This window comes from Lynx rufus, unplaced genomic scaffold (genome assembly GCF_022079265.1).
Source record: "Lynx rufus isolate CCGP_SWC_20201006 ecotype Redwood Valley unplaced genomic scaffold, mLynRuf1.p SCAF_1, whole genome shotgun sequence".
Classification (NCBI taxonomy): domain Eukaryota; kingdom Metazoa; phylum Chordata; class Mammalia; order Carnivora; family Felidae; genus Lynx; species Lynx rufus.
This window is the reverse complement of record NW_025814823.1, coordinates 16,365,922-16,386,521: the sequence shown is the minus strand read 5'-3', so window position 1 is coordinate 16,386,521 and position 20,600 is coordinate 16,365,922. Positions and strand designations below refer to the sequence as shown.

The 20,600-nt window shown below is 37.5% G+C and overlaps 1 protein-coding gene across 6 annotated transcripts in view; it reads left to right on the top strand.

Annotated features, from left to right (window-relative positions):
• Positions 1–20,600, top strand: part of TRPC4 (transient receptor potential cation channel subfamily C member 4) — a 140,715-nt gene that overhangs the window by 64,811 nt on the left and 55,304 nt on the right. For all 6 annotated transcript variants that reach the window (XM_047077373.1, XM_047077347.1, XM_047077281.1 and 3 more), the window contains one exon: positions 19,463–19,799. In XM_047077373.1, coding sequence (XP_046933329.1) covers positions 19,463–19,799 — 337 coding nt within the window. The remainder of the gene's footprint in view (positions 1–19,462; positions 19,800–20,600) is intronic.

Sequence of the window (20,600 nt, the reverse complement as noted above, 5' to 3'; positions counted from 1 at the left end):
GAGCCAAGCATTTACAATTTTAAGATTCCAGGCATTGAGCTGTTTGCTAATATGCAGGCCATATCTCTCTGCCCCCTCTCATCCATTTTGGTCTGTCGCCCATCTTTAGACATGCCTCCTCCAGGGCATGTCTCTTTTGGCATGAGTTTCTCTTTTGGCAGACATTTTCTCAGGTCAATCCACTGAGGAAATGCTCCCAAATTAAAACCAAACAGCCCTCTCCTGTTCTTAAAGATCATCTTAGCAAGGAGGAAAGTAATCTGATTTCCTGTTCAAAAATATTACCTATAAAGTTGTCATTGACAGATAGACTGAATTATTGCAGTGTTATCTACATTTAAAATAGGAGCTATTAACACCAGTGGGTTGCTTGTTGATCAGGCAGCAATGAGAAATGTGTAGGAGCAGGCGGTTGCCTGTCCACTGCCTGGGGCAACACTATCTGCTTCCAAAATACATCCTAAGAACAGAGCTTACAGATTCCCATTATTTAATGTTGTTTTGGCTCTATAAGGAAGGGACACCATAGGGGAGAGAGAGGTGCAAACCTTCTACACCATGTAGCATTAGGGATGGTGGGGGGGGGGGGAAGATGTGCAAGAATCATTAAATGTAAGTGACTGCCTGTTTGTCACCCTTTGGAGAGAAAAGCAGCCAGGGAAATAAGTACAGTCACTCTCCTCTAAAATAGACTTTTATTAACAGCCACCAAAACAACAAAATTACTATTCTCTGTAATCAGTATTCAGTGACATTCTTAGAGATTTCTTTTAAAATTTCAAGTATTGCCTAAATGTCAAATACATACCAGATTTAAAAGTCTTGGTCCAGGTGTACCTGGGTGGTTCAGTTGGTTAGCCTCTGACTCTTGATTTTGGACCAGGTCATGATCTCACAATTCATGGGTTCGAGACCCTGCTTGGGATGCTCTCTCTCTCCACTTTCTCTTCCTATCCCTCTCCCTCTCCCTCTCCTTCTCTTTCTCTCAAAATAAATAAACTAAAAAAAAAGTCTTGGTGCAAAAAAAAAAAGGAAAAAGAAAAAAGAATGAAAAAAACATTAATTTTATATTGCTTTCATCTCAAAATAAAATTCCAGATATTTTATTAAATTAAATCTATTATTAAGATTAATTTCACCTGTTTTTTTTTTCTCGTTTTAAAACTGTGTCTATTAGAAAATTTAAAGTTGTACATATGTTTCCATTCTATTTCATGGGACAGCACCGCATTACACTGAGGAAAGTTGATGTCTACACTCACTGGGCAAGCTAAACAAGTCGAGCATTTAATGTGAAACAAATGCAAAGAAATACAGAAAGCTACTGTATTAAAGAAGCTACTATATCAAAGAAGTTTAAACATCTTCATAAACTACCAATTTCTCTCTTAAATGTGTCAGTTACATCTTACTGTGAGACTCATATCTTGAATGGTAGGAAAAATAATCAATGTGGACTCTGTCGACATTTGGGCGATCCATAAATTTTAGGAACTTAAGCCTCGGGGGGGGGGGAAGAAAAAAACCTTAAAGGTTATAGAATTTAGGAATTTTTAAGCTAGAATCAGAGATTTGTTTATTCCATAACCAATTAATCCATTATTTCAACTCAAATAAAGTTATAATTAGATTGTCATGGACACATTTTTATCACACCTACATTTTCAAAGTACAATTCCCTGCACAGTAAGCCCTACGAATGTGCTGCAAAGAGGTTCTTCCTTTGGAAATAGCTATTACTATGACCATTCATTTAAAAAGATATTCAGGGGCAACTGGGTGGCTTAGTTGGTTGAGCATCCAACTCTTGATTTCTGCTCAGGTCATAATCCCCGTCATCGAGCCCCGGGTCGTGCTGAGCATGCTTAGGGTTCTCTCTCTTGCTCTCTCTCTCTCTCTGCCTACCTCCTGCCATTCATGTTCTTTCTAAAATAAATTTTAAAAAATATTAAAAGGGTATTAAAATTATCTTTAGTTGTGAATTTGCACAATGCAAACAAAAGCAGATTTGCACAAGGGGCAGCAATAACCTCTAGGAGAAAAACCCGTATCTTTTAACAAAGAATTATAGTGTTATTTTATCTAAACTGATTCAATGTGACATTGACATGAGAATTCACACATTCACAGTAGATTTGGTTTTGTGGTTATTGTATGAAGAGGATTTTTAAAAAATTTTTTTAAATGTTTATTTTTGAGAGGGAGAGACAGAGACAGAGCATGAATGAGAGAAGAGCAGAGAGAGAGGGAGACACAGAATCTGAAGGAGGCTCTAGGCTCTGAGCTGTCAGCACAGAGCCTGATTCAGGGCTCGAACTCATGAACCATGAGATTGTGACCTGAGCTGAAGTGGATGCTTAACCGACTGGGCCACCCAGGAGCCCCTATGTGAAGAGGATTTTTAAATGAAATCTCATCTTAAAACAACAAACCAATCTTTCCTAGTGTAAGGGAGAATAGCTAATCACATATTTCACAGCATTGTATAGACACAGTAAATTTACTTCTCAATATATTACCTTGATATAAAAGTCATGGTCTAGGAGCACCTGGGTGGCTCACTCAGTCGGCTCAGGTCATGATCTCACAGGTCGTAGGTTTGAGCCCCACGTTGGGCTCTGTGCTTACACCTCAGAGCCTGGAGCCTGCTTCGGATTCTCTGTCACCACCCCCTCTCTCTCTCTCTCTCTCTGCCCCTCCCCTGGTTGTGCTCTGTTTCTCTTTCTCAAAAATAAATAAACATTTAAAAAAAATTTTTTTAAGTCATGGTCTACCTTTCTTTTTAAAAAATGTTTGTCTTCTTTACTTTGTTCCTGCTATAGACTAAACTTTTGTACTCCACTCCACCCCTACAATTCATATGTTGAAACCTAATCCTCAAACTGATGATGTTTGGAGGTGAGGTCTTTCCCAGGTGATTAGGTCAAGGATGGGATTAGTGAATGGGATTAGTGCCCTGATAAAAGAGGCCCCAGAGAAATCCCTCACTCTTTCAACCCTGTTAGCTTACAGTCAGAAGACTGTTTATGAGCCCAGAAGTGGCTTCTCAGCTTCCAGAACTGGGAGCAATAAATATTTGTTGTTTATAAGACCCCCTATCTATGATATTCTGTTATAGCAGTCTGAATGTGCTGATAATTCCCTTGTGAGTTGAAAATGTATAACTAATAAAACCCATGGCCAGATATCTTCAGTCTCACAGTTCTCAACCTTAGAGGTAAGAGCAATTCAAGACCATGAAGGAGATTAGTCATCAGCTGAGATTTTTCTAATAGGAGAAGGGATAAATAACATGATTGGTAGCTAGAAAGTGTGTGTGTGTGTGTGTGTGTGTGTGTGTGTGTGTGTGTACAGAGAGAGACAGAGAGACAGAGAGAGATTTTTTTTTTTTTTACAGAGAGAGAGCATGAGTGAGTGGGGAGGGGCAGAGGGAGCATGTGAGAGAAAGAGAGATCTACAGAGAGAGACAGAGACAGAGAATCTTAAGCAGACTCTATGCCCAGCATAGAGACCCAACTCCAGGCTCGATCCCACAACCGTGATATCATGACCTGAGCCAAAATCAAGACTTGGAGGTTCAACCGACTCAGCCACCCAGATGCCCCTATATACATTTAATAGTATATTAAAACAGGAAACATTAATCTGATATTTATATTTCTAAGTGTGTCCTTTTCTTTGCTGTGAAAACAAATAATTTCCATACCAAAGCTATAAATTAATTCCACCATAGTTGAAAAATAGGAATGAGAAAGTTGTATGAACTACTTTTTCTTGGGGGTGGAGCTAGTAACTTACCCTCTCAAAAACCTGAAAAACATAAACTAAAAAACTACTTCTGAAACTTAAATAGCCCACTCCCCCCAAAAAATGTTATGTATTTTTTGGTTATTTATTCTTCAAGCATTGCCTGTTAACACAGTCACAGTCAATACTTATTTTGTTGCTACTTCAGGTCTTATACATAAACTGGGGATCAGTGTTTTATCTCAGTGTTTATATAAACCAGGAGAGTAGACATCTAATAATCCAGCAAGAGTCAGAAATCAGTACTTAGATTTGCAAGAAAGTTAAAGTAAATAGTTCTTTTTTCTTATATCACCATCAAGTTGATTTACTGAGAACATAATTTTCTTCCAAGTTCATAGGACAGACTAATAAAGCCAGTTATATAGTGTGCTATATATCTTTGACTTCTTTTAGAAAGGATATTTTATTGTTTGTTCTTCTTTTTTTAGCCCTCAGCCATATGTTTAGACTCAGCCTCTTCTTCTGTGCTAAACAGCAGTATTAAAGCCATAAAATAACCTAGGCACAATTTTGAAAGCAGTAGGTAAATTTTGTCTTTCTCCTGTGGCTATTTATATATTTACTTATTCATTCTAAAAATATTTCTCCAGAATCTTCTTCATACCAGAAACTCTGCAAAACAGTATAGTTACTGAGATAAATAATGTCAAATAGGTAAGGGGATATACAGAGATAATGTATCAATGAAGAGTTAACTATAGGGACACCTGGGTGGCTCAGTCGGTTGAGCATCCGACTTCGGCTTAGGTCATGATCTTGCAGTTCATGAGTTTGAGCTCCGTGTCCAGCTTGCTGCTGTCAGCCTGTCAGCGCAGAGCCACTTAGGATCATCTGTCCTCCTCTCTCTAACCCTCCCCTGCTTGCACTCTCCCATTTGTTTATTTTTATAAACAAATATTTTTTAAAAAAGAGTTAACTATAATATTATGGAATATAATTGATGCTGCTATATGTACACATAGAGAAAACCCACCACTGTGAAGGGTGTTTCTGGAAGGCTTTTTCAGGATGAAGCCTGGCCAGAGCAGAAAAAGATGGCATGGCTATTGGAGTGGCCGAGTGAGGAGGTAGCATGTTTGGGACAGAGGACTATGGCGATGAGAATGTCTGCATGAAGGGAAGAAAGGTGAATGGTGACAGAAGATATAATTTACCATTCCCTAATTGCTTCACATACAAAGTTTTGCCTTCCTCATTTAACTAGCAATTCCACAGTGATTACTGATTATTGATAATGTTGTTATGCATTAATTCTATAATTTCACAAGGACAAGATGATATGTACTTTGTTATTATTGACATCTCTCTGGTGGAATTGACTGATGCTTATGATGTTTTGGATTCCCTTCAAATCTAAGTATTGGGCAGTATCTGAATGCTGACATTTAGTACCCAAAGGTATTATCATCTTTTAGATAATGAGTGAATGTTCCAAATCCTCAACCCAAATAATGTTCTCAATATTTAAAATTTTAGCTACCTTTTGAGGTCAATATTTCAGTGACACTGTGAAAAACTACCTCAGAAGAGGCTCCCTGTGTCTCCCTGCCCAGTGATTCCTGCCTCCACAATATCCTGGGATGGAAAATTTTGTCTTGCCCTTAGTTCTGGTTGGAAGACATCTCCTTCTCTGGGCAGACTTGTAACTTGTGCAGACACAACAGAAGATCATTGCGATAAAAATGAAATATTGAGAATATATCAATTTCAAGAACTTATATCAGAAAGGCTTCTCTAGCCCTTTGCTACATGAGAATCCTTTCTTCAGCAAGCTGAGAAGGTAGATATCACTTGGATGCCATTTATTTACAAGGAGAAAGAAAAAGGAAGTTTCTTTGCCACCCTTTGGACTCTGCTTTTTCACTTTCAACTAACTAAATAAATGGTATTCTGAAAATTAGGACTTTCAAATTAAATATTATATGTTTTATATAACCTTACTGCTCTTAAATCCTGGGACTAGGCATGAAAATATTCCCTTTTTGAATTCCAATGGTGATTTTGAATTCCTCTGGGATTAGACAATGAGGTACCTATGGAAGTGTCCAGAATATGTATCATGGTCTTAACTGAATTTAGTAAGAGGAAAAAAGTTCAAACTGTCTTCAGCTTTCAGCAATGTTTTGGGCAAAGTAAAATTACTGTGACAGAAATATAAGTAAATATTTTGACTACATTTCTTATACGTATTATGCACCAAAATTGCATTATAAATGTTTGGAGGTGGTTAAATAGTTACTCACAGTTGGCAATAATATGTCCAGATGATGTGAAACAGATAGGTTCTGCTTGTTATCAAATGGACTTTCTACCACTAGAGAAGAATTTAGAAAGAAATTTGTGAGCATTTGCAAACCTCCTCATAGCTTTTATTTATTTCTACTGAAAGTCTAGATACCAAAAATAAAGAGCCAGTGTGTGTGATTATCATTATCTTTATTATTACTAAGATTGTGACTCTATTTACTATCAAGTGTGGAAGCCTCTTGTCTGTCTGAATTAAGAAATCACATCCCTATTTTAGGATAGAGAGGGCGCCAGCATTAAAGGCTGAGGACATGACGACTGCTTGCCCTTTCTCCTCCCTGAGTCAGTATAGATCAGGAAACTCAGAGGAGAGACAGGACTAGTGGGGAGAAGCCAGGGTGGAAAGGCACAGTTCTTTCAGCCCTGGGACCTAAATTGCTGCCATTCGTTGTCTTTTATCATTTCCTAAACGCAAATGAAAGATTAAGGTGAATCCAATTAGCTGTAATTTTGTATGAATTCTTTCATTTCATAACCAGCCCATTCCCAGTTTAATGTAAGCAGCTCTAGAGGGGCAGTCTGGTTCTGCTGCTAGGAAAGCAGATATGTAATTTTGGATATTCCAGGGGAGCAGGATTGAGAGTTATTAGATTACTGTCCATAGGACTGCCCGAATCATACTGTCTTGGTGGAGGGAAGGTTGGAATGGATACTGGTGCTGACATAGGAAACTTAATTGACACTGAATCCCTTCTACAAGCTAGGCTTATTACAAAATTTGCCTTGAATTTTATAGTCAGATTATGCACGCATAACTAACTCCTAAACACTATGTTCACATTTTGTGATATTTAACGATTACTACTTGTGAAATGTCAAGCAGAGAAAGACAAATACCATATGATTTCACTTATATGTGGGATCTATAAAACAAAACAAATGAACAAACAAAACAAAATAGAAACAGACTTATAAATACAGAGAACAACCTGGTGGTTGCCAGAGGGGAAGGAGTGGGGGATGGGCAAAATAGAAAAAGGGGATTAAAAGGTACAGATTTCCAGTTATAAAGAAGTAAGACATGCGATACAATGTACAGCATAGGGAATATAGTTAATAAAAAAATAATAAATAAAGTACTGAAAATCTTTTAGAGACAATCCCTAATATGCAGATTATATTACAGAAGCTTATGACTGGATGAAATGGAATTTGGGGATGTATTTGCCTTTTGGAACTGAGTGACCCTGATTATTGAGAATTAAAAATACAATTTGCTTGAACCTATCAATATATGTGGTGTAATGTATGTTCATAATCACATAAGAGAACAAAACTTTGAAACTACTTTTAGAGTGTTTCAATTTTATGAATAGTGAACAATACTTATCCACTGTGTAGAAACTAAAAGTGATTTAAAAAATATTTCTAGAGGCGCCTGGGTGGCTCAGTCAGTTGAGCGTCCAACTTCTGATCAGGACATGATTTCGCAGTTCATGAGCTCAAGCCCCACATAGGGCTCTGTGCTGACAGCTCAGAGCCTGGAGCCTGCTTCGGATTCTGTGTCTCCCTCTCTCTCTGCCCCTTCCCCGCTCATGCTCTGTCTCTCTCTGTCTCTCAAAGATGAATAAATGTTAATAAATGTTTTTAAAAACATTTATAGTTCATTGGCATGCATTTTTAACTTTAATGTTTTCTTGTACCAGAGTCCAAAATTGGTATTTTCTTCCCAAAGTTTGTACATCATCAATAGTTTTATATACAAGGAAACAATTTCTTGAGATTGGTTTATCTTTTCATTTTAGTTTTTTTAACACTTGTTTATTTTTGAAAGACAGACAGAGTGAGAACAGGAGAGGGGCCAAGAGAGAGGGAGACATAGACTCTAAAGCAGGCTCCAGGCTCTGAGCTGTGAACACAGAGCCCGATGCGGGGCTTGAACTCATGAATAGCGAGATCATGACCTGAGCTAAAGTCAGATGCTCAACCCACTGAGCCACCCAGGTGCCCCAATCTTTTTTTTTTTTTAACATTCTTCATCAGAGATGCATGTCTCCAATTACACAAAAGAGCAAGGTAGGGAAAGAAGATCGTTATTATCCTCTTTTAAAACAGTCTCAAGAGCATTAAAGAGTGCTGAAGACCATGGTTGCTACATCCAGACCTTGCCCCTCTTTCAATTGATTCTCTTGGAATTGAGCCACATTTCTTTGAAATGAATTTGAAATCCGCTGCCTCTGTGTTCCTTGTAAGAATGAATTTTCCAAGGAAAATCTTCAATAGCTGCTAAACTTGACATTTAATCTGGACTAAAGCAACCTTCTCACCCTACAATTAAGCAACACAGTGGATCCCCTAAGAAGTTCCCCAGACTAGTTCATGTTACATGAAGAAGGAGAAGCTGCTAACTTTGTAACTCCTGGAAAAAAGCTCCAGAGTGTAAAGGATCCTCCTCCTTAATTTTGAGGTTCATGCCTTCAGCCAAGCCTTTTTTTGGAACTTACATGAGTGGTTAGTGCCTGATTAGATGGCCCCCTAAGCCTTGAACCATGTTCAGCATTTAATTCCATTGAGTAGACATTCATTGACATCTCACATCTAGTACTGGGGCTAGAGATTATGTGATGAAAATTAACAGCCCCTTCTCAGGTATCTCACTACAACCCATAAGTAAAATGCAGGAGATAAAGGGAATAAGTGCAACCGTAAATGACTGTTCAAGGTACAATATCAGCACTGAGTGAAAAAAAGGGCAATTGACTGTAGGAGTGGCCAGGAGAATTAGCAGCTGGGTTGGAGGACCAACCTTCACTATGAAGAAATGGGAGATACACAATCCCAGACAAAGCAACAGCATATGCAAGCCTACAATCATCAGAAAGATCCAGACCCAGTCAGAGCATGAATGGTTTGTATGTCTGAAGTATAACTATGCAAGCTGAGGGAAAGGGGACAGGGGCCATAGGGCTTTTTCCCGGAGACTGTGAAATAGCAGTGCAGAGTATTAAAAGAGAAGGAGACACAGTTCCATTTGCTATTTGTGAGGATCTTCTCAGCAGTCTGGTGCAAGGGTTAGAAGGAGCACTCAGAGGCTGATAGCCATGGGCAGAAAACGGGCTAATTTTCCTAGTTTAAGCCTGAAATAATGGTATCTGATGTTATGATAATATATTATGACAATCTGAATGAAGGAGTGGTATTGAAACGAACCAAGGAGATAATTACAAGAGAAAGAAGCCGGATTGATAGGCCTAGTAACAGATGGGAGGTGGATCATTCTGAATGTGCTTGTGGCCTCAGCAAAATAGGGACAGACATTTTAAACAACTTCGCTGAGGTAAAATTGACATGCAAGAAACTGCAAATGTTTAAAGTGAATACTTGGACAAGTTTTTATTACATGGGTACATGTTGTGTGCAAATATCTGTTACCCCACAAGTTGCCTTTTGCCCTTTTATAATTTTTCTCTGCCTCTTCTCGGGCAACGGCTGATCAACTTTCTGTCACCGTAAATTAGTTTGCATTTTCTAGAGTTTATATACATGCAATTATACCATATGTGCTTTTTTTTTCCTCCAGCTTTTCATTCGACATACTTATTTTGAGATTCAACTGTGTGTGCACAACAGTGGTTCCTTCCTTTTTATTGCTGAGTATTCTTCCATAGTATGGTCATGCCACGTTTTGTTTATCCATCCAGGAGTCCATGGATATTTGAACCGTTTTTGTTTTTGGCTATTACAAACGAAACTACTATCACATTTGTATGCAAGTCTTTGTATGGACAGATGCCTTCTTTTCTTTTGGATAAATGCCTGAGATTGGAATGAGTTCATCACATGGTAAACGTAGGTTCAAATTTTTTTAAATTGTAAATTGTTTTCCAAAGCTGGTTACATTTTGATGGTTAACATATGAGAGTTCCAGTTTCTCCAAATTCCTACCAACCCATATCGTGGTTTATCTTTTTTATTTTAGCCATTCTAATAGGTGTGTAGTGTTATTTTGCTGTGGTTTTATTTTGCATTTCCCTGATTACAGAGGTGTGAAGCATCTTTCATGTCCTTATTTGCCACTAGTATATCTTTTGATGGTGTTTGTTCAAATCTCAGGGCTTTTTTTAAATTAGATTGTTTGTTTTCTTGTTATTGTACCTGGATAGTTGAATTGCATATGGTCACAAGGAACTGGAGATAAACAACATAGTTTTTTAATGCCAGGAGCTCCCCAAATCTTAACTTAGGCCACCAGCAGACAGAGAGGGGTTCATCAATGCTGTGCATGCAGATGGATAAGCAATGTTATAGCCCCAAATAATTGATTATGAACTCATTGAGTTACACATATCTCTGTGACTTTCAAATGGCAATTTTCTAATAGAAAAAAAATTGCTGGTAATTTAACATTAGGAATATGATCAAACCAGGCAAAACTTAGGTAAAGTTTTTCTTATGTTGGAGAGTTCTATTTTATACCTAATCTCAGATGTCTTCTCTCAAATAATCAGCATCTATATGTTTCTCCCTGAGTCCTTAGAGTTCTTCACTAGGGGTATAGTAGTGATCCAGATCAACATTTCATGTCTCTCATCTTTCCAGCCACCAAAGCTCTGGTTTTTGGTTTTTGGTTTTTTGTTGGTTTTTTTTTTTTTTTTTTTTTTGATCCCATTGTGTGACTATCTCAACTAGGTAACTCTGGTGTATATGCTTAATGCCTTGCTTGCCTAAGCATCATAATATTTTATGCCAGTTAAAATACGCACATCACCAGAAAGCCCTTAGGTAGAAAGTTTAATTATAGTAGCAGACTGTTACAGGAGATGGTTTTATCTTTTTGTTTACAAACAATCTTAAACTTGCATCGTAAGGACAGCTGGCTGCCTGCATGTAGAGTTCCCTCACGTCATAATGTTATTGATAATTACTCTTCTTAATTCCTTATTAGTCGTTGTCATTTATTATCAATCATGGTGAGAAAATAAAGAAGTAGAAAAATAGGAGAGGGAGGCAAATTGAACAAAGAGTGGAAGACAGAGTTCTGAAATATTATTTATGGATTTGAAAAGTATTTGGAGCACTTAAAAGAGCCATTTTTATATATACTATAGAACCAAAAGCTATATGATAGGCAACTCTGAGAAAATGAGGAACTGAGAATATTATAGTCTAAATTATGTCCCCCCTCAAAAAAAAATGATGTGTTAGGATACTAACCCCAAGTACCTAAGAATTTGATCATTTTCAGAAAAGAGTTCTAGCAGATGAAATTAGTTAAGATGAGGTCATATTGGAGTAAGATAGGCCTTTAATCCAATAGGACTCATGTCTTTATAAGAACAGAGCAGAGGATGTGGAGTGAGGCACACAGCTATGTGACGAGAGAGAGACAGAGATTGGAATAATCCAACTACAAGGCAAGGAATGCCAAGGCCACTTCTAGGGGGTAGGAAAAGACAAGGAAGGATTCCACCCAAAGTCTTAGAGGGAGTACAGCTTTCTTCTTAACATGCTGATTTTGGACTTTAACCCTCTAGACTGTGAGCTAATAAATTCTATTGCTTTAAGCCACCCAGTTTGTGGTACTTTGTTATGGCAGTCCTAGGAAACTAATACGATGAGCAACTCTATTTTAATTAAGCCTTAGGAATCACCTGAAGATCTAGTTTATATGCAAAAACTTTTAATATTCACAAGGCTAGAAGTACCCTGGGTTAGAAAAATCAGTAACATTCTTATGTGCCCTCCTTTCCTTTGGGTTGCAGGTTGAGTTCCTTTGAAGAATTCCTAACGATGGTTACAGGTCTAAGTTTTCAGTAACTAATTTCCTCTTATATAACAGTTTATTCCTTGTTTTCAGGTCATTCTTCACACATGCTTCATGATCTATCTGTACTGACTGAGATGTGCATTAACTCAGAGAGTTACCATAAGGCTACCCAGACCAGGATGTGAACGAGCAACGCTTGTACTCATGGGAAATAGAAATCCAGAAAATGATAATCTCACTTTTAAGAACATAATTTCAGTCATTTCAAAAGAGAGAGAGAGAGAGGGAAGCCCATTAGTTAATAATCATTGAGAGAAATGAAGAACTAGGTTAGAGATAGGGCAGAGGGGATGGAGAGGAGGGCAGCATGAAAGGAACTTTGCAGACAAACACACGTGGGTGACAATGAGATGAGGGAGGAGAGAGAGGGAGAAGAAATGAAAAAGGATACCAAGGAATAATTCCTATGGAACAAACACTTTATCCATATTCTTCTCAGCTTTAGAGAGTAATGTCAGAGACTGGCTGAGGCACATGAAACTGTTTTCTTCTCTGGCGCTTTTATGTGCTGTTTATGTTCAGTTCTCCCCTCTGTTGTCCTACACGTTGGAGCAGAAAGTGCCGGCTGGTCAGTTACTGTGTGGGCTCTGCTGTTTCCAAAACACATAGCCTTCCTTTCCCCATTGTAGACTAGTTAAATTCATTCCAACCTCAATAAACAGATAATTAACAACTGAGTGTTATTTTTAGCCCAGGAAATGTGTTAGCCGAGATAGTCTGAGGAGCTGTTGTCAGGGAGGCAGAAAGGAGTTCAGTGGCAGGAAAAGAGATTAGTGAGCATAAAGGAAATGACTTTATTCTTGACCTTGAGACTAGAGTGAAAAACTTATCTGCTTGTAGGATCTAACACATTTGAAACAAATATAACTCTACACTTATATCATTTATGAGTATAAATTGGCAGAGTAGAGGAGGGACTGTGTTCTATGGTGTCAACCATTGTTTCTGAAAAGAAGGTATAAAGAACACCCTATTGTGCAGGGTCTTGTACAATTTAATTTTCTCAGAAATATATGTTTGATGTTACATTAAAAGGGAAGGGAAGGAGGAAAAAAGGAACCATACTGTTTCATCTCATAAGGATAACTAGTATTCATTCCCATTGTGTCTCTTTTTTCCCTTCTGGATTCTTGTTCCAATGGAAGAGAGGGGAGCAGATTTTGGTCCTCAGTAAAAGTCTCCCTGGGAGTTTCTGAGTAAAAGTGGAGCACCCTTTGTGCTGCTTCTCAGAGCAGAAACTGTTGGTGGCTCATCAGAGGTGGGAACTGGCCCAGAGGTGGGAACTGGCTGGCTGCGATCAGGAGCAAACCTGCTTCCATTTTCCATCTACCGTTCTCACCTCCTATTCCCCAACATGAGCCAGAGTCAAATGGTGGTTTCTTCAAAACTGTATAATAGTCTACCTCCACGCCTGTCTTCATTTTTTAAGAAAACTTCTAGGTAGCCACCTAGAAATAACTGGCAGTTTTTCATCTACCTTCCATGACAGTTTAAAACAGTCTTTCACATATATCTTGAAGAGAGGTATTGATGAATAGATAGGGAATTTCTACCAAATGCTGCCCTTTGTGATTTTCAGAGAACAATATCTATTAACTCTACCTTCCCATTACCTATATTGGGTTTTGTTTATTTGCCATGTTCAATAATTTAATGTATTCAACATTGGCTTTATCACCTCCTACCTTATTCCTTTTGCCTCTGCATTTTCAACTTCCCATTACTGCCCACTCATATCCCAGCTCAGTTGCCAAACCAATTTTGAATTTAGGCCCAGAAATGATGTAAGAAGTTAAATCCTGCCCCTGCCTCGCCAACACGATCAGATGGAGTTCAGTTGTCATCTTCCCTTCTGGATGTGGAGACATCAGAACTGATGCCCTAGAAATGTGCTTTGAGCTACTCCTTGAGTCCCAATTTGCAAATATGAATTTGACATTTAAGTCCAAGGAGAGTAATCAGGTGATTTGATGACTAGATGGGAGATTCTTTGAACTTGACAGAGTCAAGGGGTTTGTTGGCCAATAAGTTTGCAGAGAACAGACTCTAATCAGTCTTCTTGGCTTATCTCAAGCTTTTTTGCCAATTTCTTCTCAGATATGATTGAATCTTCACTGATTTTTTACCTTTTAATGAGTCTAATAAAAACTCAGTCAACTATTTACCGTATTGGTATTACCTTATGCTTGAATAATTATTACCATCTCCTTAAAGTAAGTTCCCTATAGAATCTTTTAAAACTAATCCCCTATTTTGTGACATCCCATTAATTAAAATGAGGTTATATAATATGTAAATATATATATCAACTGACATAACAGCAATACTCTGTAAAATTCAGAAAATGAATAAGTATTATATATTTTAGTATAAAACCATGGATAACTGTGGGGCACCCAGGTGGCTCAGTCAGTTGAGTGTCCAACTCAATTTCAGCTCAGGTCATGATCTCACAGTTTGTGAGGTCAAGCCCCATGTCAGGCTCCACGCTGACGATGTGGAACCTGCTTAGGATTCTGTCTCTACCTCCCTCTCAGCCCCTCCCCTACTCACTCTTATTCTCTCTCTCTCTCAAGATAAATAAATAAACATTTTTTTTTAAAAAGACGACTATGTAACTGTGTATGTATATGGACATATGTGTGTATACACATATTCTTGTGCATGTAAATATATGTGTGTATATACAATAATAGTAATGCCTAGCACTTATTGAACATAAGTATCATCTAGGAACTGCTGTATTCTTCATGTACTAGTTCAATTAATTTTATAATAACCTTATATGGTAAGTGTTTCTATTATCCCCACATATCAGGGAAAAAATCACATTGAAAATTTAATAATTTATTAACATTCGCACAATCAGGAAAACAGATCAGGATTCAGATCCCAGTGGGCTGTTCCAAGGCTTGTATCTTCTTAATCTCTACAACATCCAAATATATTATATAGAGACAATATGATTTGTCATTTTACTGTAAGGTCATGATGGTGATGCATAGGGTAAAGATCTGTCAGAAACTAGGTATGAGAATTTTTTTTCTCCTTTTCTGATCCAGGTTCTTAAATCTACTCATGTCTCTCCTATTCATTGCATCCCAGTCTGTTTCATGCTGGTCTAGGTCTTTCCAGGCATTTCTATGGTGAATTAGTCAGCTGTTATCCTCTGGCTACCACTGCACTGTGTTCAGCTGTTCTGTCTGCACTACAGTTCAGTGACTTGATGGGGATGACTCTTAATATGTTTGTGTTTGTTCCTGTAATTAGATATTACACCAATCTGTACCACAGAATGTGTGCTAGATGTGTAACTTCTATGCATCTGACAGCAAAGGCATCTTCATGAACTAAATTTGCCTGTTCATAACCTCAATAAAGAGGATTGATTTAGGTAAGGAAAGAAAAAATTAGAAAAATAGAAAAAGTTGGAAAAACTGGAAGACTATCTTATATTATTTAAAAAGTGTTGTTCTGTAAAACAGTGGTTCTTATCATTTGTCTCTGCATCCCCAACAGCAGCATCACATGGCAACTTGGCAGAAATGCAAAGTTCAGGGCTTCACCTTGAACCTACTGAATCAGAAATACCGAGGTGGGGCTCAGGAACATGATTTGTACCAAGCCTCCAGGCAACCCTGTTGCTTACTCAATTTTGAGAATGCCCCACTCTGTGGCTAGTTCCCCTCACCCAAGTTCTCATACGACTCATAGCTGGATTTATCTGAAAGCAAACTCCTGCACACAAATACACACCACACACCCGAGTACCCCTACTCCCTCACAAACAGATTTGCTCTTGAGATTCGTAAGTGTTCAAATGTATATTTACATTGAATTAAAACTACTCTGGAAGCATTTATCAGATACAACAGAGCTAAATAAAACTTTGTTAGACATAAAATCCTTTAAGCCAATGTTTATCAAATGTTAACATTCATAGGAAGCACACTGTCAAATGTCGATCTTATTCAGCAAGTCCTGAGTGGGACCTAATATTTTGCATAGCTGATGAGCTTCCAGTTGAAACTAGTGCCACTGGCCTCAGCCCACACTGAGCAGCAAGGATCTAGACTCAAGCATTGCCTCAAAAAACATTTTCACCGACGTCTCAAAATATGACTGCAGTTTCCCTTCACACTGTGTCACTGGTATATTCACCATTGATGCTGACCTTCTAGCTCAAGGGATAGCTCATCTGAACATACCTGTCTCCATCCTGAAGCTTTTAAGATGATAGTCTCTAAATCTAAATTAAAACACATCCACCTACTGCTGTGCCTATCAAAATTCTACCTGTTACTTCAGAATTAACTATCAAATCCTGTTCCTGTCTTCAGTTTTCTCAGATTACTTCATGTTGGGCACAATCCCTCCTATACTCTACCTCTTTTTTAGCACATCATATAATGTCCTGTTAAATTACACTAATCTGGACCATAGAATATGTGCCAGATGTGTGACTTCTGTGCATATGACAGCTAAGGCATCTTCACTGAACTAAATTTGCCTGTTTATAACCTCAGTAAGAAGACTGACCTTAAGTGAGGAAAGCAAAAAATAGAAAAATAGAAAATATTAGAAAAACTGGAGGACTGGTCACACGATCAGTCCCCAACATATGTTGAGTTCCTAGAAGACAGATATATCTGGTTCTTAACAGATCTGTGTCCTCTCCCCACTTATCTAGCCAATGTCCAACTCATAGATGATGCTATTGGTTTAATTAAAGTAGGGAGGACAAGGTGAAAATGATGTTTGATTAATAAAGTAGCAGCGTCTAAGCAGTTACATAGTATGACTGTGCTCCAGGAGACCAGCATTGTTTTAATGAGGAACACAGCTAAAGCTATCTCTAAGAAACAGGGAGAGACTCACGTGGTTAAAGGGCCTTGGGAACTATGAAGGAAATTTGGGATTGAAGTTGAAGAAGTGGTTTTTAGTTATGGACAAAATAATTCCCTAAAGCTCCTTGCCTACCAATAATCCTTAAACCTTGCTATCAACATTACAAAATGAGCTGCTGAAAAGCATTCCTGGGCAGAGGAAATAAAACCCCAAAGGATATAGATTATTTTTTAATTGCTCAGAAATAAACAGTAAGACCCAGAGGAAACTGTGGTCCTTTTTAAGCAAAGAAATTAGATTGTCTGTATGTAATTCACTATAATACATTCACCTCAAAAGTTTCAATTCTCTTGAGACTCAAGTAAATTCTCAACTCTCATGTTAACTACCCCACTTACTCAAGATGCATAAAGTAGCCAGGTTGGCTGTTCCCAGAATCTCGATTTTGCTCTTATAGAGAATATGACTGCAGTCTGAACTTTGGATACAAATTTTTAAGCTATAAAAAGTACTTCAAAACTGAAAAGATAAAATACAAACACTGAGACAAATACCAAGTAAATCTATAGTCATTTTAATTACTAGGGCTTCATTAATTTTGGAACTCTCTTCTGTTTATTACATTCATATCCAATTAATATTTAATACCTGCCCATGTAGTAGTGAGGCTTCTTGGTCTGCCTGGTTTTGAGTTTGGGGTATTTTTTGTTTGTTTGTTTGTTTGTTTCTTTTTACTTTGTGGTAAAAGTAAGTCTTTCTTTATCCTCTTTCATCATTTTTGTTTGTTTCCTTTATGGTGTTGATTTGTTGATTGCTTTAGTATTTTGAGTAGTTGTTTTAAAATCATTCATACCAGATTTCTCTTTATTTGTAAAAAATAGATTTCAGTAATCTTTACAGTTTCTTCAATATATCAAATTCCATGACTCAAGGATTTGATAAATAATCATGAGAACGGGCTTTTGAAATTCTTTTAAAGGTTACTGAAAGAGAGGGATAGGAAGTTTTTCCTTTTTTTCTTCTAGTGTCTTTTATAAATGCATGGCACCAATGTGAATTTGAATGTTCCTAATGTATTAATATGAATTTTAATGGGATGGCTGTAGTCGTGCTAGAATTGGCCAATAGCTGTAGGGAGAAAAGAGTGTTGCCTGAAGAGATACCCTACTTCCCCCAGTCCTGGAAAGTATTTTTTTTTTTGCCCTCTGTGCCCTTTGATGAGTAGAGTATCCAAGACAAGGTGATGAGAAACAGTTGCATGAAAAATCATTTCATGTCCAGTTGATATGTTTGCACATCTCAACTACTGAATTTCTCTTTTAGTCAATCATCCTTTCTCTGCTTTCACTCTCAAAGAGCTTTTAGTTTGTGATAATCATGGTATTATGTGAACCCAGGGATTTTTTGCTTGCTTACCACCAAAAAAGAGTAAGGGCAAGTCTTGTCTCAAGGAGATCTATACAGGCTAAAACCGAAGACGAAAAAGAATATCAAAGGAACTTCTCCAAGTCCCTTACAAGACACTAAAGCTTCTCTTTCAGTCAACAGTGCCCAAGGGGCATCCCTTAAACACTTCTTGCCAGAGTATGTTCTCTCTCTCCCCATACCTTGCCTTTAATTGCCTTCCCCTTCTCCTCTCTGCTTATACAAATTTGCCCCTTCAAAGCCAGATCCACTGGGCAGCATTCTTGGACCATTCCATCTGGAAGAAATAATTCCCTCTGAATTTATATTAATGCCTAGCTGTCAGTCCCAGTGAGAAGTGTAGTATGCAGAAAAAAAAAAATCCCAGACCAGTTACTCAAATGTTTTATCACTTACTAGATATGTACCCTTAAATAAATTTACTGACCTCTTATAACACCCTGTATCCTCATCCTCAAAAGAGAGTAAGATCTATGCTATATCCCCAAAATGTTGGCAAGATAAAACAATGCTATGTTTGTGAAATGTTTGGTATATGGTAATTGATTATACTTAGGCAAGTATAGGTTTTATTTCCACCAAATTCAGCTACGATGATTTACATTCTGGTAATCCTAATATGCTTTCATGTATGTTTTTCTTAATGTCTCAATCCAATTAAAAGTATAATTACTTTTTCTGATGATAAAAAGATAGTATTTATCATAGAAAATGTTAAAAGTATACACAAATATAAAAATGAAATCTAGTATAATGTCATAACCAGAAAACAACCAGTAAACTAAGAAACAAGCACTATTGACATCTTTTCTTGCGCCATATATATATATTATATATATATGTACATATATGTGTGTGTGTGTGTGTGTATGCCTTTGTACACAACTTTGCTCACTCATCAGTGTGTCCTATGACTATTCTTGTTCTCCATCTGTATTTTTACATCTGTACAACCATTTCTGTCACATCTGACTAAGCCCATAGCACTATGCCTTGGGTATAAAATATTACATAAAGAGGCTTTATTCACAGAATGAGTTAAAGGACTTAATGATTATTTAAATATAAAATTATTAATTTTTAAGAAATTTTATTTTTAAGTGATCTCTGCCCCCAAGGTGGGGTTCAAACTCACAACCCCACAATCAAGAATCATTTGCTCTACCAACTGAGCCAGCCAGGCACCCAACATAAAATTATTTAAAGCAGAACTTCTGGCTTTAAAGATAAATCTGTGGTCTTACTGATGAACTGAATCCACCGTATGTGACACTGACTCTTGCTTTTCCTTTCCTTTCTGTGTAGTTTGTTGCTCAGCCCAACTGTCAACAACTGCTTGCATCTCGCTGGTATGATGAGTTCCCGGGCTGGAGGAGACGACACTGGGCAGTGAAGATGGTGACGTGTTTCATAATAGGACTCCTTTTTCCCGTCTTCTCTGTGTGCTATCTTATAGCTCCTAAAAGCCCACTGGGACTGTTCATCAGAAAGCCCTTTATCAAGTTCATCTGCCACACAGCGTCCTATTTGACTTTTTTGTTCCTGCTGCTGCTTGCCTCTCAGCACATCGACAGGTCAGACTTGAACAGGCAAGGTCCACCACCAACCATCGTCGAGTGGATGATATTACCGTGGGTCCTGGGTAAATGTGTTACTATAGAAAATATAATAAAAACGTGTTGCTGCCATGGAATTTTGTTGCCCAGAAAAGAATATTCGTTAAAGTTTGGGACACAGGAATGTTGAAAACAGGTTTGACCATTTTAGCTCCAAGGCCTAATCCCCAAACTAAATAAACACTTTTGCAAGTTTTGGGGAACTTGCCCCCAAGTGCAGCCTATGAAATGTAACTGTAGGTTTTAAGATTTCAGATTTTAATGACATCATGCCCCATGAATGATTTTCTGGGTTTTTTGTTTGTAAGCTTGCCTTTTAAAGACTTTCGACATATCTCATTGGCCATATGTAACTGATCATTGTAGTTTTCTTAATGGATACACCTTCCAAAAGACAAATTACAAATCACTCTGCAGAATTAGTAATTCTGTACATAAAGTAACTATAACCATTCTTTAAAACCAATCCATTTAACTTTATCTTTGAAATTATATATTCAACCAAAATAATAGAAAATTAAACTCTAGGACATCCTCCAATCTCTCTCTGTTCTTTCCATAGAAAGAAAAATGTTTTGGGATCTGTAGAAATCAAGGTAGAAAAGCTTAAAGTAGCTGGTAAAAACTTTGTTTTACTCTCTCATCGTAGCCACAGTTAAAATTCACATTTTAATTACTCTTTCCTCTAACCTACTGTGGTTTGCTAAAAATCATATTTTCTCAATTTAGCTCATCATTTTAAACCTCTCTGGTATCATATCCATCTCATCACTTTAGTAATTAGAAAATATGTGAAAATTTCATGATTCACAGTCTCAGAAGATCAG